The sequence below is a fragment of the Pan troglodytes genome, chromosome 6 (assembly GCF_028858775.2).
Source record: "Pan troglodytes isolate AG18354 chromosome 6, NHGRI_mPanTro3-v2.0_pri, whole genome shotgun sequence".
NCBI lineage: Eukaryota > Metazoa > Chordata > Mammalia > Primates > Hominidae > Pan > Pan troglodytes.
Genome location: NC_072404.2, coordinates 105675406 through 105700646, shown reverse-complemented (window position 1 = coordinate 105700646; position 25241 = coordinate 105675406). Strand labels below are relative to the sequence as shown.

General features: G+C 42.1%; 1 protein-coding gene and 1 non-coding gene across 15 annotated transcripts in view; both read left to right on the top strand.

Moving 5' to 3' along the window:
• Window positions 1–25241, top strand: part of SLC25A13 (solute carrier family 25 member 13) — a 237626-nt gene that overhangs the window by 34106 nt on the left and 178279 nt on the right. Inside the window, exons 1-2 of one of the 14 annotated variants that reach the window (XM_063815468.1) lie at window positions 2170–2356; window positions 14643–14796. The exons of 1 other annotated variant lie outside the window; for it this stretch is intronic. Coding sequence is in view for 5 of the 13 variants with exons in the window: in XM_063815461.1 (XP_063671531.1) it covers window positions 14749–14796 (48 nt within the window). In the remaining 8 variants the exon portion in view is untranslated. Of the gene's footprint in view, window positions 1–2091; window positions 2357–2557; window positions 2893–14642; window positions 14797–20553; window positions 20658–25241 lie in introns of those variants that run through there. 12 more of the 14 variants (XM_063815461.1, XM_527824.7, XM_063815466.1 and 9 more) reach the window with 12 other exon arrangements.
• On the top strand, window positions 17491–17591 carry MIR1282-2 (microRNA mir-1282-2). Its single transcript, NR_035633.1, has one exon. It is a non-coding gene; the product is annotated as a microRNA mir-1282-2 (primary transcript).

The window sequence follows — 25241 nt, the reverse complement described above, 5'->3', positions numbered from 1 at the left end:
CCTTACAGACAGACTCACACACCTCAAAACACTCCTCTTGAATTACCAATCTCAGGTGTTTTTCCAGACACCCATACCACAAGTCTATGTGCAATATGGCACAACTCCCTTTTTCCGTCCCAACCCCACTAATTTTACCTTCTATGTATTCCTCTAGTCCTAGCCCATCCCCAGACTGTCTCGTCTGGACATCCTGGTAGTTCAGTTGGAACCCATCCTCCATACTGCAAGCAGTGTTTTAGTCCATTTTGTGTTGCTGTAAGGGAATTCCTGAGACTAGAAGAACAGGACGGAAATGTATTTTTCACAGTTCTAGACGCTAGGAAGTCCAAGATCAAAGTGCTGGCAGGTTACGGCCTGGTTTCTCTGCTTCCAAGATGGCTCTTTGAATGCTGTGTCCTTCAAAGGTGAGGAATGCTATGTTCTTATATGGCAAAAGAGCAGAAGAGCAAGAGAGAGTGAACCCACTCCCCAAACCTCTTTTTATGGCAGCATTAATCCATTCATGAGGGCAGAGCCCTTGTGATGAAAATACCTCCCCAAGGACCCAACCTTCCAACACTGATGCATTAGAGATTGTATCCAACACATCAATTTTGGGGGGCAAATTCAGACCATAGAGAGATCTTTCTATATCGAAAACCTAGTCATGCTGCTTCCTGACTTAAAACCCTTCAGTTAAGGTGCATACCCTTCAGCAAGGCGCCTAAGACCCACCATGACACAGCCCCTACCTGCTGGGCCAGACTCCTTCCACTAGTCGTGCCACTGCCCCAATCCCATAGCTCAAGATCCAGTTACCTTTTGATATGGTTTGACCGTGTCACTACCCAAATCTCATCTTAAATTGTAGTTCCCATAATCCCCACATGTCATGGGAAGGACCCGGTGAGAGACAACGGAATCATGGGGGCGGTTACTCCCATGCTGTTCTTGTGATAGTGAGTTCTTATGAGATCTGATGGTTTTACAAGGGGCTTTCCCCCCTTTGCTTGGCACTCATTCTCTCTCCTGCAACCCTGTAAAGAGGTGCCTTCCACCACAACTGTAAGTTTCCTGAGGTCTCCCAAACCATGCGAAACTGAGTCAATTAAATCTTTTTGTTTATAAATTACCCAGTCTCAGGTATTTCTTCATAGCGGCATGAGAATTCTCAGTATTCTTATTGCGCCCTGGGAACAGTCTGCTGCCTTAACAGGTTATACTGAAGTAAACATTTGTGTGTCTCTTTCCCAATAGCCCTGAAGCTGTTTAACGGTTGGAACCAGTTCTTAAGTCATTTTGGGGTTTCCAGCACCAAGCACAGTGCCTAGCACATAGTAGGAAGGCACTCAATGTTAATGAATTAAACTGATTAGTAATAAGTGCTTTTTGCTGCCATATTACATCCACAACCTACAATACATTAAAAGTCCTTTTCCCTGATCACCACTGTCTTATAAATTTTGATTACAAGGACAGAAGAATGAAATCCTGATGAAGAGGAATAAGGCCTGGAGGTCATATAAGCAAATTTTCATTAAAATGCTGGTTTATTTATTTTAGTAGGGCCTATTTGGGGGAAGTCTTTTGACCCGGGCCTTTTGACTTCTACCGTTTTAACAGGTAGGGCTGAAATGGAGTAGTTCCATGAATATACGTTCTGCACTACATTCACTTGTTGGGTTCTTAAGAGTTCACCGATTTTGATCTAAAAGTAGGCGTGCCAGCAATATTTGCAATCTCGCCTTCTAAGTCAATGCTTTTGGATCAAAGTCTTTTTGGATCCAGTGTAAAGTGGAGCTCCTTCAAAGGGAACGCACAGGGGAAAAAATATCCAGCAAAGTATGTGTCCTAGTGGAGTTCTCAACTTCCCCAGGCCGTGCACCATCTATCGTTACTTGCCCCTCCCATCGGTCCGAGGGCCCAGTAGCCCCTGGTATCAGCAGAAGCCAGCAGCTTCCCTGGTGGGGCCACCTGCCCTCAGGTGACGGGCTTGCACACGGCCAAGTTACCTCTGCCCACGCCGCAGAGGCCGCCGCTGCTGGACAGCGCAGCGGGGTCACGTGTCCCTGTCCAGCCACTGCCCCAGGCTCTGAGCCCTCCCCGGCTGCAGGGCAGAGGCCGCTGGATCACGCGCACCCCGGCGGCCAAGGCTGGGCCCAGCCAATGGGCGGGCAGCATCCGCATGACCCGCGCCGGCGGGAGGGCGTGGGGAGGCAGGCCAGGAACGCACGCTGCCTGGCCGTATCGCCGCCCCCACCGCCGCCGCCGCCGCCGGGACTGGAAGTGAGCCGCCCGGGTCCCAAACGCCAGCCAGCCAGTCAGTGGGTCCCGCAGTCGCCCGCAACCGGGGCGAATCATGGCGGCCGCCAAGGTAACCGCGGGCCCGAGGCCGGGGGGAGCGCGCCTGCCGGATCAGCCTGGGGGTGCGAGAGGCTCGGGCGCTCACGTGTCTGGGTTGGTGCCACAGGCGGAGCAAAATGGGGTGCCGGGCAGCCGTTCCACCTTGCGGCTGCTGGAGGGAGGGGGCCACTCCTCCCGGGCAGCACAGGCGGCCGGTGCAGAGACCGAGGCCCGACCTCGCAGCGGAAACTTTGCGGGCCGGACACTCCCACTTGGCCGGGGAGGGAAGTTGGTGCCTGACGGGGCTGAGCCAGGGCCGACGAGGAGGAGCGGGCGCGACTGGGGCCTGGTGCACCCTGGGCCAGCAAGCGCTGGGGGTCCTCTCTACCTTCCCAGCGCGCTCCTGCTCCTGACCCCGCTGGTTGTTGACTCCGGCTTCTTCCAGGGGCCACAGCCCGGGCTGAAGCCTGATCCTATTACGTTTCAAGGGCTCCGCCCTCCCGCGGGTGGGGAAGTTACTTTGACTTCCGTTTTGGAAACTGCCTAGGAGACTTGGTCTGCGCCTTTGTGAGTAAAAAGTCCAGGGACTCTCCCCCTCCCCGCTTTCCCATCATTCCCATCTTCCCCCTCCCTCTCTCCATCTGACAACACTTAGATACCCGCCTCGGAGCATTTGAGAGGCTTCTTTTTGGGAACGATGAAACAGATTGTCCTGGGAGCCTGTCACTCCTGTGAAGTTGTACTTGAAAGGGGTTCTGTGTAATGTGAATCATTCACTAACCCAGAGGAAAGGCAACTCCAACACTTGACCTTTCCTCTTTCACCATTTCTTGAAACCTGGACACCATTTCAGTCTCTTTGGACTGCATTTCAACTTCTCTGGCAGAATACCATATTTAGTCCCAATCACTTGAATCATTTGGAATTTATTGCTTTTAATTTAAGTTCACGAAGGCAGCCCTCTAATCAAGCCTATACAACTTCTTAGCTCATTTTAAGTGCAGTGAACTTAAATATACCTAACATTTCAAACATTTGTCCTTAATCAAAACTCTGTGATAACCCTCAAGAGGAAAACATGGCCAACACATCATATTCCTATTTATTCAAGCAAACTAATCACATTTGCAATGGAAATTGTAAGCAGACAAATATATTTAAATGCTGTTCTATGACTTAAGTCTCTCCAGGCTCCCCAAATCCGTAGGCTTCTTCATGTTGTTAGTTTCTGTGGCCTAAGTGGCTTTTCTCTTTTCTGTAATTACTCTGAGTTTCATCCTTAGGAAAGTACTCTGGGTGTGTGGGCTCATGTATGTGTGCATATGAACACACAGGTGTGCGTGTGTATATCTATCTATAACTTTTCAGCAGTTTCTCTGAGCATCACTAGGATTCAATTTTGGAAGCTGCCTTAACCCTTTCAAGCCCAATAGCCCTTGACCTTTTATTTGCATTAAATTTGCATGCAACCAAGGTACAAGGCTTGGTATCAACTAATTCCCTAGAGTAGGTGGGACTAGGTACCCATTCTTTACTGTTAGTTTTATATCTGCAGGTAATGTAAATACTTTTACTTTATTAGGAGATAAGGTAATTGAGGAACATAAATTGAGACGTGTGCATAGAAATGGAGTATAAGACTTGAGTAATATTAAGTAAAATAAGTGACCTGGTGCTGTGGCTCATGCCTGTAATCCCAGCACTTTGGGAGGCTGGGGCGGGCGGGTCAGTTGAGGCCAGGAGTTCGAGACCAGCCTGGCCAACGTGGCAAAACCCTGTCTCTACTAAAAATACAAAAAAGTTAGCTAGGCGTGCTGGTGGGCACCTGTAATCCCAGCTACTCAGGATGCTGAGGCAGAAGAATCGCTTAAACTCAGGAGGCGGAGATTGCAGTGAGCCGAGATTGTGCCACTGCACTCCAGTCTGGGCAACAGAGCAAGACCCTGTCTCAAAAACAAATAACAACAACAACAAAACATAAAATAAGTGATATGGAAGTTAGTTCAACTCTTTGGTTGTACTTCTACATAATAGTAGAAGTGTCACATATCAAGGGCAGTTGATTTTTAGCTAAGTATTGAGTCAGGGAAAATGAAATGTTCATTTTTACTACTTGGGAGCTTGTGTTTTTGTTTATGTCTTCATTTGCACTCACCTCTTTCTGTGATATCTGATGGCTCACATCATATATACTTATTTTGCAATCCAATAAGATATATAAAAATCAATTCCAAGTAGATGGGAAAAACAGGACAAAGGGAAAGTAAGACAAAGCCAGGACTAAGGTTAGTGGAACATTATGTGCTTACTAGAGGTGATTGCATTTTCTCCCAGCCAAAGCAAAGAGGAAATGATCAGTGAGGTCATTTACTTGGGAGAGAAGTCTCCTTATACTGCTCTCTGAGAGCAGTTTTTTTTTTTTTTTTTTTTTTGAGATGGAGTCTTGCTCTGTTGCCAGGCTGGAGTGCAGTGGCATGATCTTGCCTCACTGTAACCTCTGCCTTCTCGGTTCAAGTGATTCTCCTGCCTCAGCCTCCCAAGTATCTGGGACTACAGGCACGTGCCACCACACCCAGCTAATTTTTGTATTTTTAGTAGGCCAACATCATGTTGGCCAGGCTGGTCTTGGATCTCTTGACCTCGTGATCTGCCTGCCTTAACCTCCCAAAATGCAGGGATTACAGGCATGAGCCACCGCGCCCAGCCGAGCAGTTTCTTTTATATGCTGTGAGTGAACTGCATTTGAATCTACCTTGTGACCACAGATATATGTCTGTGGGTTACATAAGGCCATTTCTTATCATGTCCTTCATTATAACTCAATGGCAGTGCAGTAAATGTGGCCTTAAAAGGTCCCTCAATGAAGCTGCTGGTCTAACTTATACCAAGAATGTCCCTTATTGAACTGCCTTTGGGCATCACCTTTATCGGTTGATTCTGTTGGCAGCCTGAGTTAAAGGCTGTGCTCCTTGCTTTGTCCCTGGAACATAGCTATTCCATGTTGCCAGCTGAACACAGAGCCATAGGGGTAGGGTTGGCATTCCCTCTTAAAAGTTGAGGAGCCTGGATAGGAGAGGACTTCACCTCAATGGACTGTTAGGAAATTGGGCTGAGACTCTGGGGACTCAGCAACTGTAGGAGAATTCCAACACTCACTACACTCACTGTGACAAATTGTTTGAATATTTAAGCAGATTTGGTATTTTCTGGATAGATGTAGCCACAACTAGCAATTAGTTTTCTGATCTGTTTCTTTCTTTGGTCTTTATACTTATTTAAATACAACTAATTATTCATGACCTTCCTTTAAATAGTTTTAATGGGGAGATGGAGAATCTAGTCTTTGGCTGCTTTTTATTTTGAATTTTGCCATGAAGATTACTAGTTAATGGTTCAAGAAGTGTTTGTTTTCTTTCGTGAATGAACATTAATCTAAAACTCTTAGTATTCTGAGATTATCTCAAAAAGTGTCCATTCTCTTGCTGCCTACGTTTGTAGGAATAATCCTTGTGGGTTCCCTTGTTAGATCTGCCTGTACTATTTGCGTTGTTTGAATATTTCTTTTAAACATTTCCCAAAACTGCCATAAAAAAACAGTTTTAAAAGGTGGTAATTGAGAGGTCACCCTTTCCTTCGTCTCTGCCCTTTTCTTGGTTAAAGGAGAGCTTTCTTCTTCGTCATTGGTTAAATTTATGCGTTACGAATGATGTAATTAACCTATATGAACCTACTAAAAGTTAGAATATGCTCCCTTGAGTTCAAACCTGTGAGATGTTCTGGGGTAAAACTGAACACAGACCAATATTAGCCTAGAACCAAAAGAAGGAAATTTGGGGGCACATTAAAGCATTAATAATAAAGACAATTTGGTCTGTAGGACTAGTACACTTTGTATTGACTTTTCATTCTTGGATGAGTTGTTGCTGTGATCATTGATTCATTTATGTGTATTGTGTTCTTTCCAGTGTTGCAAATGGGACAAAATTGAGAATACTAAAATGAATTGTTAGCTGGGCATGGTGGCATGCATCTGTGGTCCCGGCTACTTGGAAGGCTAAGGCAGGAGGATCACTTGAGCCCAGAAGGCAGAGGTTGCAGTGAGCTGAGATAGCACCACTGTACTCCAGCTTGGGTTACAGAACGAGATCCTGTCTCAAAAAAAAATAAAATAAAGTAAAATAAAATAATAAAATAAATAAAATAGAATAAAATAAATAAAATGAATTGGACTCCATTTTGATGTTCAAGAAAACCAAAACCATTCCAGGGGGCTAAGTTCTCTGATGGAAATGCTCCCACTACAAGGTTTGTGGGAGCAGTAGGAGAAGAGCCCATTTCTGAGGAGATGAGGGAAGTCTTCTGAAAATTGCTAGTATTTCAGAAGGAATGGATGGGGAAGAGTAAAGATCCAATCCAGTGGTTGGAAACAAATGAAGGGCTGGGAGGTGAGAGCACAGGCTACATTTAGTTAACAGCAGGTAATAAAAACTAAAAGCAGCTGACACTTACTGAGCGCTTACTAGATACCAAATTCAGTTCCAAATGTGTTTCATTGTTGATTCATTTAAAATTCAGTTCCAACTGTGTTTCGTTGTTGATTCATTTAATGCCTCAGCCTTTTGAGTTAGTTACTATCATCCTTTTTTTATAGATGAAGGCTCTGAGATACCAAGAGGTGATGTTAGTGGCCTAAGATCTGATAAGTATGGCCGGGTACGGTGGCTCACACCTATAATCCCAGCACCTTGGGAGGCCGAGGCAGGTGAATCACCTCAGGTCAGGAATTTGAGACCAGCCTGGCCAGTCTGGCCCATCTCTACTAAAAATAGGAAACAATTAGCTGGGCATAGTGGTGCATTCTTGTAATCTCAGCTGCTCGGGAGGCTGAGGTAGGGGAATTTGCTTCAACCTGGGAGGTGGAGGTTGCAGTGAGCTGACGTCGTGCCATTGCACTCCAGCCTGGGTGACAGAGCAAGACTCTGTCTCAAAAAAATAACATAAAATAAAAAAGATCTGATAATTAGGAAATTATCGAGCTGGGGTTCAAATCCTGCCAGTCTGGCTCCAGCAGCTGTGGCCTCACTCTGTCCACCATGTATGCCTGGTAGTTTAGTGTGGTGGAGAATAAAGTATATGGGAGAGGTGTGGGAGATGACTTAGGAGAGGGGTAGGTGTCTCAGTGTAAACCAGACTTTTATTTGAGAACTGCCTTACCTAGTGCTTATTGCATGCCAGGTACTTTTCCAAGAGCCTTACAAATAGTAACTCAATTAATTTTCTTAATTCTAAGAAGTAGGTGCTTTCTGTTTTTGACTTCAACTTACAGGTGAGAAAACTGAGTTAGGGGAGGTTAAGTAATTTCTCACGCTTGTGCAACAAGTAAGTGCTACAGTCTTGATTTGAACCTTGCCAATGTGTCTTCAGAGTCTCTGCTCTTAACCTCTGCGCTGCTCTCCCAGGTCTTACCAAGAGTTTCATTTGCGAAGGTGTATGTGTGAGAGTTCACATGCCATCGGGTATGGATGTGTATATTTCCTGATCATCCCAGTCCAGTAGTTCTTATCTTAGAACACCTTTGTCACTCTGTATATGCTTCATTTCAGTGTTTATTAAGTGTATTTCTCATCTCTCCAACCAGATCGCAAATCCCTGCAGGACAGGAATTGTCATATACCTTTTATTTAATTGCTTTATTGAGATATAATTCAAGTACTATACAATTTATCCATTTAAAACATATGATTTATTGGTTTTCAATATATGCACAGAGTTGTGTAACTGTCACCACTGTCATATACCTTTGTAGAAACTTTAATCCAGTTTCCATTAGGATTTGGACTATAATATATATATATATATTTGGGACAGGGTCTCACTCTCTCACCCAGGTGGAAGTGCAGTGGTGTGATTATTGCTCACTCTAGCGTAGACCTCCTGGATACAAGAGATCCTCCCACCGCAGCCTCCTGAATAGCTAGGACCTCAGGCACACACCACCACACCCAGCTAATTAAAATTTTTTTTTTTTTTTGTAGAGACGGGGGTCTTGCTATGTTGCCCAGGCTTTGGGCTGTATATTTAACCTCCATGTCTTCCACATTGTTCACCCATCATAAAACCCTCTTCAGAGGTTTGTCATTGAGGATAAAATATATTGAGGTTATTAAAGATATTCTTCAAATGGCAGGGTTTTTTCTCCCCTGTGTAAAAACTCTACTAAGTATTTGGTGATATCATAATAAAACAAATCAGTTTTTGTGCTAGGAATGGAGGAAAGAAGGTTTGAGTTGTTTTTATGCTACCACGATGATGATTATTAAAACAAATATCTGTGGCTCCACTGTTTGGGTTTTAGGGGTTCTTAACTTGTTGGAGCTGGATGGCCTTGGAATTTATGTTAACACAATGATCTTTACTCTTTCCTTCCTCAGTCCTGTCCCCTTTTACCAGGAGAGTCCTAGAAATGGAGTCCCAGAAACATTTGTTATTGGTCCAAATTCCCATGAATGCCTTTGCTTTTGGCACTGCTCTAGGCCAGTGATTCCCTGCATATTGAAGTCTTCTGGACTGGTATAAAAAACTGCTGATGCCTGGGTCTCCCTCCAGAGATCACGATTGAATTGGACTTGGGTGTGGCCTGAGCCTCAGGATTTTTGAAAGCTTGACAACCACTGTTATTTTGGTGCACATTGCTTCAAGAGACCTGCTGGCTCCTTTTGGAGTAAGAATGGAATGCAGTGAGATTAAGTTAAAGTCCCTGGTGTGTCAGTTCAAAGGAGGGGTATGTAGGGGTTTCTCCAAATTTCTCTTCTTTCTTGACAGCTTTGTCTTAGTCCTGCCTGGTGTCTCCACTTGATGCTTAGGCATCAAGTTTATACAGTTTTGTGATAATCCTGGAATAGAGGTTTTAATCCCAAACTTGACTGAAAGCTCCCTTTGTCTCCTGCAGAGTCTCAGTGGTTTTTTGTGATCAGAGAAGGTGCTGGAGGAGGGAAGCATTACAAAGAGCAAACCTGGTCTCAGAGCCCTCTCCTGGGCTAACCTCATCCAGGGCCATGTGGTGCCAGTGTTCCCTGGCTTAGGTCATATGGCTTCACAGCAAATAGAGGGTTGGAAAGGTGTGGGGAGAGTTGAAAGGTGATATGTAGCGTAAAAAAGTCAGGGAGCAGGTCTTTTTTGGATACTGAGTTCTTTTAGAAGATTGTCAGAGGAGCTCTGACTCCTCTGTGCTTTGGTCTCTTAGACCTTTAGTCCCATGACCAGTCTCTGCTTTTGATGAATTCTTAGAGGGAACCATTCCTCCCTTTGTTCTCCACTATGTGTGAGGATTATCTATTATGGCATTCCTGCTGAGCGCTTCCTCCTCCCTGGTTGGCATTTGCTGCCTCATAAACACCTACAGATTTCCTCATAAGACTCTGCGGGTTTGCCTTAGGGTGGACCTTGCAACAGAGGAATGTGTGACGCTGAGACATGTGTTGGTTCTGCTTGGAGGTAAGGAGGGGGATATGCCTTTGTGTAGTGATACAATTCGTTTAGCAAAGTATTTAACAGCTACTGAGCAAACTCTATTTTCATGGCCTGTTTAACCAGACAGACCCTCTAATTGGGTGAAATGAACTAAATTAAATGTCCTTCTCCTAAAAGTCACCAGTAACCTCAGTTCTAAACCTGTTGGCTTGTCCTCATTTCTGGCCTCACATGACCCTGTGTCCTACCCTTCCTTTCTCGCCATCTGCTTTCATGATGTCCCCTCTCATTATTGGCCTCTAGCCTCTCATATTACCCCTTTATTCTCCTTTGCAGGCTTCTTCTTCTTCTTCTTCTTCCTTCTTCCTTCTTCGTCGTCCTTCATCCTTTCTCCTCCTTCCTTCCTCCTTCTTCCTCCTCCTTCCTCCTCCTTCTCCTTCCTTCTTCTTTCTTCTTTCGTCTTCTTTCTTCCCAGCAAAGATATATTTTTATTTTAGTGTTTAGCAGCATGACATATGCATATAGAATGATAGTACACTTTACCCTAGTCTTCAAAACAGAATGTACTAGTTTACCAATGAGGAATTTTGGCCAAAAATGTAGTGTTTTTCCCTTCCCTGTACAGGTCAGGTATATGTAGGTCCAGCACTAATGCTGCACCTTTTGAGAAGCATTACTTTAGCAAAAATCTAGAAATCTTTCACTTTTTCTGAATCTAACGAAGGGTCTTACTTTCTTTTTTTTTAAATGTACATTTTAAAAAATAATTTCAACTTTTATTTTAGATTCTGGAGGTACATGTACAGATTTGTTACCTGGATATATTGCATGATGCTGAGGCTTGGGGTACAGTTGACCCCATCACCCAGGTACTGAGCATAGTACCCAATAATTAGTTTTTCAACCCTTGTTCCCCTCCCTCCTCCCTCTAGTAGTCCCCAGTGTCTATTGTTGCCATCTTTATGTCCATGAGTACCCATTGTTTAGCTCCCACTTATAAGTGAGAACATGTGATATTTGGTTTTCTGTTCCTGCATTAATTCACTTAGGATCATAGCCTCCAGCTGCATCCATGTTGTTGCAAAGGACATGATTTTGTTCTTTTTATATCTGCAAGGTATTCCATGGTGGATATATACCACATTTTCTTTATGCAATTCACCATTGATGGGCACCTAGGTTGGTTTCCTGTCTTTGCTACTGTGAATAGTGCTGTGCTTTGTGGGCTTCTCTTCATTCTGCCTGGACACCTGGAAGGTTAGTGTCCCCCAAGGCTGTGCCTGAGATTGTCTCCTCCCTCCAGTTCCTGCCGCACTACCTGCCCCCTTAATGGGTATTGGCTCCTTAACACTCCTCAGCCTGGGTGGCTGTCTCAAGCTCTAGCCCTGCACTTTTAGCTGTTTAGTTTGAGCTGGAAAACTCAACTTGTCTGTCTCAAAGATATTTCAAACTCTGCTGACCTAGAACTCACCAGTTCTTATAACTGAATCCATCTTTTTGGTCATTCCTGACTTCATCCTGCAGCTTCACTTTCCTGATAAAGTTTCTAGTTAGTTCAATTAAGTACCTGTTATGGGCAGATAGGAGAGACACCATCAGCCTGAATTGGATGTGGCAAAAGAGGTGGATCAGTGAAACCCTTCTACGGCCATGGAGCATGTATGTCCTATCTTCTCTGTTCAAATTCAGGGCCTCTTTATTTTGTAGCTGTACCATTGCTGTAGCTCCCACTGATCCCCTTGCTTTTGATCTCATCCCTACACCTTCCTCTCCATTCTGTCCAGACTGCCAAAGGACTTTTCTAAGATTGGCTCTTGTTGCCATGATAATAGCACTACCGTGTTCATGGGTACAGTACTTAGCAGCTTTAAAAAATGCATTCAAGGGCATAAGTGACGACGACTGTTTGTCAGTGCCTACACTGTGCTGGGATTCCAAAAACAGGTAAGCTACTAGATTTGTTTTCAAGAAGCTCCAAGTCTTCAGGGATTAATATAACCAGATAATATAAAGACCCAAGCTTCATTATTTGATCTTTATAATCATCTACAAGGTAGCAGGGAACGTGTTGATAACCTCATTTGTCAGATAAAGAAACCTAAGGCTCAAAAAGGTTATGCAAATAATAATAATAATATTAGCATATGTTTATATAACACTTGTAAAAGCCGGACACTGTTCCAAGCACTTTATATCTACTAATGCAATCTTCATAACAATCCTATGACATGTAAGTGCTCTCACCTTCATAATATACATCGAGAAACTCATTTGTACAGAGTAGTTAAGTTCTTTGAGGTACAGAGAGATTACATAACTTGCCCAAGATCACATGGCTTGTAAATAGGAGAGCTATGATTTCAACACAGGCAGCCTGGCTCCAGAGCCCAAGCACATAACCAGTGTGCTGCATTGCCCTCTTTAATTTATCATGCTATGCAGTGTGGCTTCTGTTGCCTGCAAAATAAAATTTAAACTCCTTAGCCAGCTAAAATCTCCTTGGTCTTGGCTGCATTTTCAATACTTTTAATTTAGTACTTTCCCAGTATTACCCCAGACTCATTCGATTTTCATATTCTTCACAGCAGTTTGTGAACGGGACATAACAACCTCTGTTCATATTTCTTGCCATAAAGCTATGGCAACAGGGTAGCAGGATAAAAGAGAGCCTGTTTATTTGTTTGTTTAACATAGAGGTCAGTCAGAGACAGAAATGTTTCTTTTTTTTTAGCCTTTGTCAGAAAGAAATACTTCTTTTCATTTCTCTGTATTGGTGGGCAGATATATATATATTTGTCTGAGTTCTTCTCTTCAGTTTTCAGAAGGGGTTGTGGTTCTATTTTCCCATTTCTTGAAGCCCCTGTAGGAATGCTAAAACCCATGTCCTAAGATTACAGTTTTTATAGTTGGTTTGTTCTAATCAATATTCAGATATAGTCCACACATGGCTGGTTGATACGTCTTTTAAATCTTGTTAATCTATAGGTTTTCCTGCCCCCTTTTTGGTTGTTTCCTTGCAGTTTATTTGATGAGGGAATTGGGTCGTCTTTCCTGTAATTTCCCACAATTTGGACTTTGCTGATTACGTCTTTTTGGTGTTGCTTGGCCTCAGTATTTCCTGCAAGTGACAGTTTAATCTAAAAGCTTGATCAAGTTAGAGTCTTTTTTGGTTTTGGCTAGAATACTTCCTAGATGGTGCTTAGAGCTTCCCATCACATTGCTGGGTACTTGGTACTGGGTACTCACATGAGGAAGCACCTAATTCTTGGTTGTTTCTTGTGATGTTACATTTTGGTCAGTGGTTTCAGATGTTGTTATCTTAAGTCCACCAGCTTTTTGCATAATGGTTTTAATTAGCTAACTTTAAATATTAACATTTGCCCTTCCTGGTACATTGAGTTAAAAGTGATTTTCATTATTTAAATACACACTCTTATGTGTATGTATGCATATTATGTATGTATGTATGTCTATATATGAGTATATATCATTGTTATAAAAAGTAATGGCAATTAAAATTCAATTGGATATTAACGGGTTTAGAGTTTATGTTCGGGATGATGAAATGGGTAATGGTGATGTAGAACATTGTGAATGTACTTAATGCCACTGAATTGTATACTTAAAAATGGTTACAATGGTAAACTTTATGGTATGTATATTTTACCACAATGAAGACAAATCAATTGGAAAGGGATTGTAACACATGGAATTAAAAAAATCCAACACAACATAATGAGTGATAATTATTGCTCCCTAAAAGGAGCCAAAGTGAGATGGAGAATAGACTGATAAAGTTTCTTTACTGAAGAATGCTAGCTAATAAAGGTAGAAGCTATGCTAGAATTAGAAAAAGGAAAAAAATTGACTTTGCCACCTGCAAGTAATAATTGATTCAGGCATGGATCATCACTGGATGCTGAAGCCTTTCAGTAAAAGACTGTTGGAATTCCCATTGTCTGAATGCATCTCCTAGTAAATTACTTACTGTTTACAGAGGGGAAAAAGTACCTTTACAATGGAGAAATCTGCTTCAACCAAGTGATCATCAGCAAATGGGATAAACTAGCATTATGTTACCGACTGATATTATGCATTGGGAAGTATACAACATGAACCTAAAAATGTTCTTGCCAAAAATATTTAATCTGGATCTAATCGTGAGGAAACAATCAGACAAATCCAGAAAGTAGGACATGCTGCAAGACCTCTGGCTTGACTTCAAAAATGTCAGTGTTATGAATGAAGAAGGCTGGAATAAAGGAGACTCCCAAAGAGACCTGATGACCAAATACAATGCTTGAGCCTGGGTTAAAAACAAATAAAGAAAAGAACCGAAACAGCTGGAATATGGGGACCATATTAAAAGATATTGTATTAGTTTGCTAGGGCTGCCATAACAAAGTACCAGAGACTGGATGGCTTAAACAGCAGAAATTTATTTTTTCACAGTTCTGGAAGTTAAAAGTCTGAGATCGAGACCCCAGCAAGGTTGGTTTCTCCTGAGGCCTTCTCTCCTTGGCTTGTAGATGGGTGTCTTCATGTGGTTCCTTCTCTGTCTGTATCCTAATTTCCTCTTCGTATAAGGACACCAGTCTTATTGGATTAGGGTCCCCTTCATCATCTCATTTTAACTTAATAACCTTTTCAAAGACCCTATCTTCATATATGGCCAGTCATCTTCCGAGGGGCTGGGATTGGAACTTCAACATATGAATTAGGTGTGGGGGACACAGTTCAGCCCATAACAGTTATTGAATCATTTAAAAATGGCTTGGGTGAGATAATGATGTCAAGGTTCTGAAGGGAAGTGATCTTTGCTGCTGATTTATTTTGTTTCCTCCTAGATTTTGAACTCTTGAGGACAAGGACCTTCTCGGGACACAGATATGCCTCAGAGTAACTGTTGCATAGCATTCAGACACTGCTGGTTGAATTGTCCATTTACTTGGCATGCCAACACATGGCAAAGTAAAGGGGGAAGGAGATTTTCTGCTGCATGTATGTGGTTTGTTGTAAACCTTTTTCTAATAATCCATTTGCTCAATCCTCTCCATCCCCCAACAAAGTAATATGATGAGAATTTGGAAATACTTGAGGAGTTGTGCATGGGTAATCGCCAGGTGAGCACATCATGGAGAATCAGAAAGTCAGAACAGACCTTGGCAGGGGTTGTGCTGTCCCAAGGTAGATGAATCTCTATGACTACAGAAAGGCTGCTTCAAAAGGAGGCACCTAGAGAAACTCTCCCTTGTGATTAAAAAAGCCCAGGTACATTAGAGGGCAAAATTCCCAGCAGGTCCAAACAATGTGTTCCATTGCTGCTGTTTCAGCCCTGCTAGTCTCAGTAGTACCCTGGGTCATCAGATGGCTTGAAGGACAAGAGGGTGATATCCTGTCTCTTCTTTGACTTTGTTGTGCTCACTGGCAAGGAGTTTCATTCACTTCTGAGAATTCACACACTCATTTTATTGCAGGCTGATGTTGATTCTGAGTTTGAGGATGCCAACATCTTTTCATTGCCTCCCAGCTCAGTTCCAGAAGTGAAAGCTCTGTCCTAGATTCTTTTTTTATGGTGGTTCATGAAGATTTCAGTTAATCCATTTGTGGTGTCCAACAGCAACTTGAGAAGAGCCTGGTCTTGACCTTTGCCCAATTTTCTATTGGTTTATTTGCCTTTTCACATTGATTTGTTCTAAGAGCGCTTGTAAATGAAGAACATTGCCCCTTTGTCCTATCTATTGCAAATTTTGTTGTTGTTTTTCTTCTCAGTTGTTGTTTAACTGATTTATATTCACTTTTTAAATTGTTATGTCAAATATTTATCATTTTTTTCTTTATGGCTTCTGGATTATATGGCTTCTGAGTTTGTCATGTTTGAAATCAGCTTCCCTACTTAACATTACATAAGAAACCACCTGTGCGTTTTTCTAGTACTTTTTGAACTTCTCTCTCTCTCCTTTTAAAGATTAACTCTGATTCAGCTGTAGTTCTTTTGGTATAAGATGAAAGATAGGGAGCCAGTTTAATTTTTGTTGCTCAACCCCAGGAGTTCATGACCCTTCACTAGTGCCACATCATCAGCTAGAGAGACCTGCTGCTAATTCAGCCTGAATCTGCTGGTTCAGCCTTCAGAGGAAATCTGATTAGTTCAGAAAGCCAAGATCACCTCCCCACAGGGCTCAGGTATCTGCTGCTGCCTCAATCAGCTAGGCTGCTCTGAATATGAAGAGTAACTGGGAAGCAAGGCGCTGCTAGATTGTCTCAAGTTGTGCTGTTTTCATTCAATCGTTATTCTCTATTCTCTTACTTTTAGCAGATGAGAAAACAAGAGGTCATGCTGCTGGTTAACAGCGGAGTCAGATTTTTTTTTTTTTTTTTTTTTTTTTTTTTTTTTGGAGATGGAGTTTCGCTCTTGTTGCCCAGGCTAGAGTGCAGTGGCACGATCTTGGCTCACTGCAACCTCTTGAACCCTGGTTCAAGTGATTCTCCTACCTCAGCCTCCCGAATAGCCGGGATTACAGGCATGTGCCACCGTGCCCGGCTAAATTTTTGTATTTTTAGTAGAGACTGAGTTTCTCCGTGGTGGTCAGGCTGGTCTTGAACTCCTGACCTCAGGTGATCCACCCACCTCAGCCTCCCAAAGTGCTGGGATTACAGGCGTGAGCCACCGCGCCCGACCGCAGTGGAGTCAGATTTAAATGTTCCATTGCAAAGCTCATGAAATAGGAAACATTCTATGAGGGGAATCTGGTTGGAGAATCCTGGAGGAAGAGGCATTTGACTTAGTCCTTGAAACAACAGCATCATTTTTTAAACTTCTCATTATGGAAATTTCCCAAAAAGTGCAAAACTGGAATAGTATAATTAACCCTCATCTCCCTATCTAGCCAGTAGTAATCATCAATTTATGTCCTCAATATTGTTTCATTTATGCCATGCCCTCTTTCCTCCTTCCATCCCTACTTTTTTTTTTTTTTAATTAAATTTTTGTTTTTGGAGACAGGATGTTGCTCTGTCACCCAGGCTGGCGTGCAGTGGCGCGATTATGGCTCACTGCAGTCTCAACCAACAGTCCTCCCACCTCAGCCTCCTGAGTAGTTGGGACGACAGGCACATGCCACCATGCCTGGCTAATTCATCCCCATATGTTTTTCAAAGCAAACTCAGCCATCCTATCTGTAAATATTTTATGTATCTCTAAACAAGATTTCTTCAAAGCACAATCACAATATCATTATTATACTTTAAAAAATTATAATAATTCTTCAATATCTTCAAATAGGTGTTCTGTACACATTGTACACATTTCCCGTATTGTCTTAAAATTTTTAAAATAGTTGTTGAATTGTGATGTATATAAGGTTCATGCATTACAACTGATGTGTCTTAATTTTCTTTCTTTTTTTTTTTTTAAATTACAAAGCTACCTTTAATACTTTTAAGCCCCACAGGAATAAAAACACTGGGAAGGGCTAACCCCCTCACCCCAGGAGTGGCCCATAGGGAGAGAGGCTACCTGAGGGGAAGGAAGTACAAAAGGGACCCACTGCAGACTCATGGCGAAGGGAAGCCATCGGTGCTGGGACCTGTGGTCACTACAGGAGGAAATGCGAGTGTGGTGGGACTGGCTCCAGGCACACAAGTGAAGGGCAAGAGAGATTGGAGTGAAGCCACAAAGCTACTTGGGTTCCTCCTTCTTCTCGTTTGCCTTTTTCTGCTTCTGCTGCATGATCTCCTGAGTCCCTGGGGGTAGAGATGGTAGGGCACTAGGAGGTATCAGAGGGCAAAAAGAACAAAATGCAGGGGGATGAAGGGCACAAAAGAGAAGATGGAAGTGGATGGGACTAAGCTCACCGTTTGGCTGCTGTACTCCCATCCTAGGAGAAGAAGAGGAAGAGAGCTGAGGCTCAAAAGGCAATCAGTCTCCATCCTGCAGTTGCCCAAGAGGTCAGAAGTCTGGCCACATAGGCCCAAGGCTCTCTACCGTTTGGCTGCTGTACTCCCATCCTAGGAGAACAAGAGGAAGAGAGCTGAGGCTCAAAAGGCAATCAGTCTCCATCCTGCAGTTGCCCAAGAGGTCAGAAGTCTGGCCACACAGGCCCAAGGCTCTCTATTCTTACACCAGTAAGAAGGTTGGGAGAAGGGAGGAGAACCGGGAACAGCAAGGAGGGCCAGAAGCACTGGGCTGTCATAACCACAGTTGTATCTGAAATGGGAAGCTCCCTGCCCTTGCCCTGAAGGTCAGACTGGGGGATGCTCAGAAATCAGACTCTCGTGTCCTAATTTTCTTTTGATCTCTGGATTCTCTTGCCTGCTCAATATTGTGCTTTCTTTTCCTCTGAAGGACAGTATCACATAATGGCTGAAATCATAGATTTGCAATCAAATTAGGGATCTGCCACTTGCTAACTGTGTGACTTGGGGAAGTTACTCAACCTCTCTGTGCCTCAGTTTCCTCATCTGTAAAATGGACGTAACAGTGTCTACTCCTCAGGGCTGTTGAGAGTGTCAGTAAGCTAATGTTTGCAAAGCATTAGAGTCATGTCAAAAGCTGTGGGCTGTGGAATAGGGCCCAGGAGGGCTCACTCAAGTGAGATGGTGTGTCGTCTTTGAGATGAGCCTCCAGCTGTGCAGAGAGCCCCTTTCCTTTTCCTTTTTGCTTCTTTCTGGTTCTTGACGTGCTTCAGTTAGATGAGGTTGATAGCAGGATTTTGGACAGGTAAGGCATATTTAATGGAAGCAACTTCTTTATTGTCCTTTCATTTTTGGCTTCCTCTTCCTCTGTATTTATTAAATTAGCTTTTCTCTCTCAGAAGTGTTTAACTTTTTATGGCATTATCTGGGCTTCAGCAACTTGTGATCTCCTAAGTAGAGCTTTTCAGCACTTTATAAATACGTCATATACTTTTTATATTCCTTTGTTCCCCATCAGGAACATAGCCCCAGTCTTCAGAATAGCACAATCAGTTTTTATTCATTTAAGGAGCAGTAGTAATTTGACACTTGCTAATATGTAACAAATTATATTGGGCGTGGTAATTACAATTGCAGCTGGTTCCTAATTATACTGTAACCTTGATGCTTACAAAAATTGAGACTGAATTCAGCATAAAATACTGGAGAATAATATTCTGCACTAGGCATTTCTGCCTTCTACTGAGCCATGGGCATTTATGAATCATAATGCCAAATTAAAAAGAATTTATTTTAAATTGGTTACAATTACAATGTTGTCCAGTGGCTCCATTCTTAAAGGTAGCTTTAAAGTCCCCCTTTTTGCTTGCTAAACTCTGGGAATATCCTTCAGGTATTATAATTAGTGTCTAAATAACCTGAGCTCAGGGGTCATTTCTGGCTGTGTGATCTACTGGTATTCATTTAAGACTCTTTAGTACCTCAGCTTCTTTATTTGAAAAGTGGGGATATTACTCACTCTTCCCCTTAAAGAGTTTTAATGATACAGTATATAAATGAAATAAGATATAAAGCCATTAGCATAATGCCTGGCATAGAGTTAAGGACCCAGTAAAAGTTAGATGGTCATTGTTATCGTTATAATTAATAATAAGTGATCCGGCTCCAAAGACTGCCTCTGTGACCCTCAACTTTAGCAGAATTAGTGTATTAATTCTCCTGCCACTCTGCCTTATGATAGCATGTATCATCATACATTTTGTACCAACCACTTGTCGATAAGTCAGCTTTCCCTGCTTGGGGCAGGGTTTCTGATTTATTGGGTGTTTTCTCCTCGGTGCCTGGCGCTGGGCCTAGTACACTGCAGCCTTCCCATAGGTGATTGTGTTGCATGGATGAGCAAGTAGAGCATCACCATCTAAGGAGTGGTTGTTAGCTGGGGGGTGGGGTAGTTTGGCCCCCAAGAGGATTTCTTTTAGCAACCTCTGGAGACAGTTTCTTGGTTGTTGCAGCTTGTTGGGGAAGGGGTTGCTACTCCCATCTAGCGGGTAGAGGTCAGCTTAATAACAATAATAGTAAAATCCAGAACTAGTATGTTTCAGGCGCTTTTGGCATAACAGAACCCAGCTAAAACACCACCATTCATTCTTAACTGTTATACTCTGCCTCTTAATATCAGAATTTTAATGATGATGGCTTTCTAGTTTATGTTCTACAACAGAGCAGAGTGAAATCTAACATACATCACAACCTACTGAATCCTTCTGATAAACATCTCTAGCGCCTCTGAAATGACTCGCTGATGTAATTACCCAGTGGGTTAACATTTGTGGTGTCTGATACTTTATAAGTCAACTGTTGAGTGAAATGAAGTTTTGCCAGCTGATTACATAGAAATGTTGTGGTTTGAAGAATGCTTAACAGGGCATCTTGTCTTTGTACTAATTTATATTTCAGTAACTTTTCCCATAATGACTGCTCTTCATTTATTAGGTCGTAGGGAAACTGTAGGATGAAGGATGAGTGACTCAGTGGTTTCAATAAAAAATTATTTTCTTAAGTTTGAGATACCTTTTTCTTCTTCTCAAGTTAATGGTAACTGTGGTTTTAGGGAATTCCAAACTTTCTTTTGCAATTACTGATTGTATCAGTCAGGGCTCACTCGCAGAGAACAGAATCTACTCTAGCTGGTTTAAGCAGAGAGAGATTTATTACAGGATATTAAATGGCTTACACAATTTGTTGGGAAGGTAAAGAAACAGACTTGAGGTTGAGCTCTAAAGAATGACGTCTAGAGTCTCAAGCAGAGCAGGCCACCAAGACAGCAGTGACCTCCTGTGCAGTCACAATGCCGCCTGCCAAGTGGAGAGTGTTTCAGGACCATGTGGCCACTGACATGGGAGGGCAGGAGGTTGCCACAGGAAAACTAGACACTTCCAGCAATGGTGCGTGCTTGGCAGAAACAGCAGAAGGTGCCCCCCAACTCCCAAACATTTGCCAAATCTCACTCAATTTCATCTAATTGATGGCACATAGGCCGCATAGCAGCAAGGGAGTCTGGGAATTGTAGTTTCAGCCTTCTAGTGTCTTTAGTATAGGAAGATAAAGAAGGAGGGTGGGCCTCAGCTTCTAAGTGGTTAGGTTACACCCAAGAATACTTTTCTTTGGGATTCAGGGCCATCTACTGCACTATTTCCTCAGGTTCAAAAGACTATGCAGGACTATTTCTCCTTCTGTCTCCGTTTCCTGCTTGTCACTGCATGCTTATTTACACCCACCCACCCACACACACACCCAGAAGCTTGCTTTTGATGAGCTACCTCTTTGAGTTTGTAGTTCTTATCTAAGGCAAATATTTACTTTATGATGGTAGAATTTTCAGTGTAAGTCTGTGCTTGTCTTGGCTTTCAGATGTTTCAGGTTTGGGAGGGTGACTGGGGAAGTATTGCTGAGGAAGGGCTGTGCTGTACAGTTGGTGACGTAGCAGCTGAGGTTGGGCCTCGGGTCCTAACGCAGTTGTTCTCAGTCCACCCACACATCGTAATTTCTTGAGGGAGCTCTAAAGATATCCATTCTAGAAATTTTCATTTGATTGACCTTTGGTATGGTTTGGGTTTTGTAAAACCTAAAAGCACCTCAGGGGACTTGAATATGCAGCGAGGACTGAGAACCTACATCTTATAATCAGTACATTAAAATTGGACATTATCTAAAGCTGTGGTTCTTAAACTTTAACTGCATCAGGGTCACCTGGAGGGCTTGTTAAATCATAGGGAATTGCTGGGCCTCACCCAGTTTCTGATTCTTTGGGTCTGGGATGGGTGTGATAATTTGTATTTTTAAAAGTTCCCAGGTGATGCTGATGGTCTCCACACTTTGAGAACCATTGATCTGAAGAGAGTTGCCTATTTTCATTGTAAATGTCAGATTTTTACTGACCTGAAAGACTTTATTCTATATTCAGCACTTCCAGAGCATCTACTTTGTTTCCTGATCTTTGCCAGAGTTGGGGTTGATCTGAGGAGTAAGGTGCCCTCACAGAGATGGTGGTCTCACATCTCTACAGCCTCCCAGTGAAAGAGGAGAGCTTTGCTTTTCTTTGCATTTTATTTTTCAAATTAGCATTTCTTATTTTCATGTAGGTTTTCTTATATTCTTCCCCACCATCCTCTCTTAGATCTGACAACTATTTTGAATACACCATTCTATACCACTGTGATTTGTTAAAGTAATGAGCCTGCAACTGTGGCTTGATTCCCTTGTAAGAAAGTCTGTTTAAAAAATATTCCTACAGGTAGGAATTTTCTGGTGACCCCCTACCTATGGCTGCTCTAACTCATATTAGAAGGAGAGTGAATTCATTTGTCCTGAAAGATGACTTTTGTATTCTTCTTGCCATGTTCTCCCCCACCCCCTGCCTTTTTAAAAACACCAGTTCTTGAAATTGTGTTATTGTTTTTCTTTTTATTTCTAGGATGTACCTACCTAGTATGTGTTTTGCAAACGCTATTGATGACTTACACAATTATAACCAGTGTTTATCTTGTCAAAAAGTTTTACATATTCAGTGATTCTCAAATTTTGCTTCTGTGGAGCATAGACTCATTGAATCGACCTGAAATTTCCATACTAAAGTTAAATAATGATAGACTTTTCCCAGTTTGTGGAAGAAACTATGCATAGAGTTTTTCTGTTCCAACATTGCCCCTTTCTGGGCCAGGCATGGTGGCTCATGCTTGTAAACCCAGCACTTTGGGAGGCCAAGATGGAAGGATCACTTGAGGCCAGGAGTTTGAGACTAGCTTGAGCAACATAGTGAGACTGTCTCTACAAAAAAATTAAAAAATTAGTGGGGCCTGGTGACACATGCATTTAGCCTCAGCTACTCAGGAGGCTGAGGTGGGAGGATTGCTTGAGCCCAGGAATGTGAGGCTGCAGTAAGCCATGATCGCACCACTGCACTCCAGCCTGAGTGACACAATGAGACCCCCAACTAAAAAAAAAAAAAAAAAAAAAAAAACACCAAAACCCTCTCTTTTTCCCTTAAATTTGGAATCAGAGTAAAATGTTATCAAATTTCAACAAAATTCTTTATCTTGTTAGCAAATAATATTTCATAGTAATCGGTAAAGGACCCCTTTCTTCTTAGTGTTACTCTGTATGTTTGAAAACCAGTTACTTGATTTAAAATTCTTGATATAAAATTTTTGTTTTAATGTTGGAATCTATTCTTACAAATGCAAATTCAGAAGAAGAATCATAAAGAAAATCAGGCAGTTATAACAATAGTAGCTGTAAATATTTGCATGCTATTAATATATGAGAAAAAAATGTAACGGTGAAAGTAAGCCTTCTGGAAACAATCTAAAGTTTGGTGACTCTTCTAAACCCCAAGAATGAACTAAGTCTAATAATTCCAGGCTTCTAAAGCCCAAGAATGAACTAAGTCTAATAATCCCAAGCTTATGTAATGCAAAGTATGCATGCTGGACAGCTGTTCTGAATTGACTTTAAAAGGGTGGCTACATTTCTGTGGCTTCCTTTTTCCAGCTCATAGAACTTCCTGGGTATTGGTTTTGCCACCAGGTAGAATTCATTGAAATACACCTTTAAAAAACTGGTACATCTCATGGTAACTTTGCATTGTCTTCAATTAAGTTGTGTAAGTGTTCGTCATTCATAGCAAATGACACTTAAACAAGAAGATAGGAATGGGAGGTAGCAGTATAAATGGAAATTCCGAACAGCCACACAGCATTTGACTGGTGAATAATAGATGGAATTACTATAGAGATGAGGCCCAGGAGGCTGGTAGTAATTTTTCTGAATCCATCCCCTGTTGAACCATACTTATCTATCCTTAAATAGAATGTACCAGGACCTGAGCCAAATTTTAGTGGGCCTCAGAGAAATCTTGTGGTGATCATTAACCATTTGCTGTACCTGGAACTCTGGGTTGGGGGTAGGGTAGCTGAGACAATTATCAGTTAGGACGGCCACAATGTTTATTTAGTGGTTTGGTGAGTGTGTTTGAAGACCCATGAGTTTCTTTCTCTTCTCTTTTGCTAATTTATCCCTTCTAAATTATGAGCCAGTTTACCCATCATTTAGATTTCTTAAGGAGTAAACATGGTAGAACATAAACATCTTTGGATAAATAATACAAATAGTAATAGATACCATTTATTGAGCACTTTAACTGTGTGGCCCTTTTGGTGCTAAGCACTTTGTGTAATTATCTCATATTTTCTAGCTGTCTAGGACTCCCCATTTTATAAATGAGGAAAGTGAGGCTGAGAGGTCAGGGCCTCCAAGTCACATGGCCAGTGAGTTTATGAGGTTGGTCCTGCTCCCTATTTGAGGATGATCTGACACTAAGGCCATGTTCTTTTTTTTTTAATGAAGATGGGATGTCACTGTGTTGCCCAGGCTAATCTCAAACTCCAGGGCTCAAGTGATCCTCCCACCTTGGCCTCCCAAAGTGCTGGGATTATAGGTATGAGCCACCATTCCTGTAAGATCATGTCCTTAATCACAGCATTGGACAGACACTACACACTGTTAGGAGAAATTGGGAGAGTTTTGATTTTTAGGCTTGTACTATATTGCAGTTATGTACCACATAAGGATGTTTTCATCAATGAAGGACTGCATATATGATGGTGGCTCCATAAATTATAGTGGAGCTGCCCTGTACAGGTGTTCCACTTTTTATCTTTTAAAACCATATTTTTACCACACCTTTTCTATGTTTAGATACTTGTTTTACAGTTGCCTACAGTAATCAGTATAGGAACATGCTGTATAGATTTGTAGCCTAGGAGCAATAGGCTATCTCATTTGCCTAGGTATGTAGTAGGCTACACCATCTAGGTTTGTATAAGTACACTATATGATGTTCACACAATGATGAAATCACTTAACAATGCATTTTTCAGAATGTTATCCTGTTGTTAAGTGATGCATGACTGTATTATATTGCCAGCTAATGCAAGTTATCAACACTTTGAAGCTGCCTGTAATGTGGGTCTGTAGGAAGGCCACTACGGTAACAGATGGAGTATTTGGGATCTGATCTCAGCTCAGAAAACATTTAGAAATGTCAGCGCAGATTGGCACTTAATCTGACTTTTTGGGGGAAATAATTGATGCTTTCTGAGCTTTGGTTTCCTCTTCCGTAAAATTAGGGCAGTAATATCCATCTTATCTGACTGATTTGCAGTGAGAATCCAATGAGATAATAGTCTTGCTTAGAAAACTGTAAATGTTAGGCAACATGCCTTATAAGTGTTGGGTCATTCTCTGTCTTTGTTTTGATTTGTGTTCTCTGCCCTAGACCCTGAGAAGGTTACAAAATGAACACTTTTTCCCCCCCTTTGAGGTGTAGTTCTGATGGGGAGCACTGAATATACATTTCAGGATCCTTAAGCAGAAATGTGCTATGAAAATTGAGGGCAGGGGAGGTTCACTCTGAAATAGCATTGCCCAGGGAAGACCTTACAAAGTTCATGGCATAAAGAATTAATTCT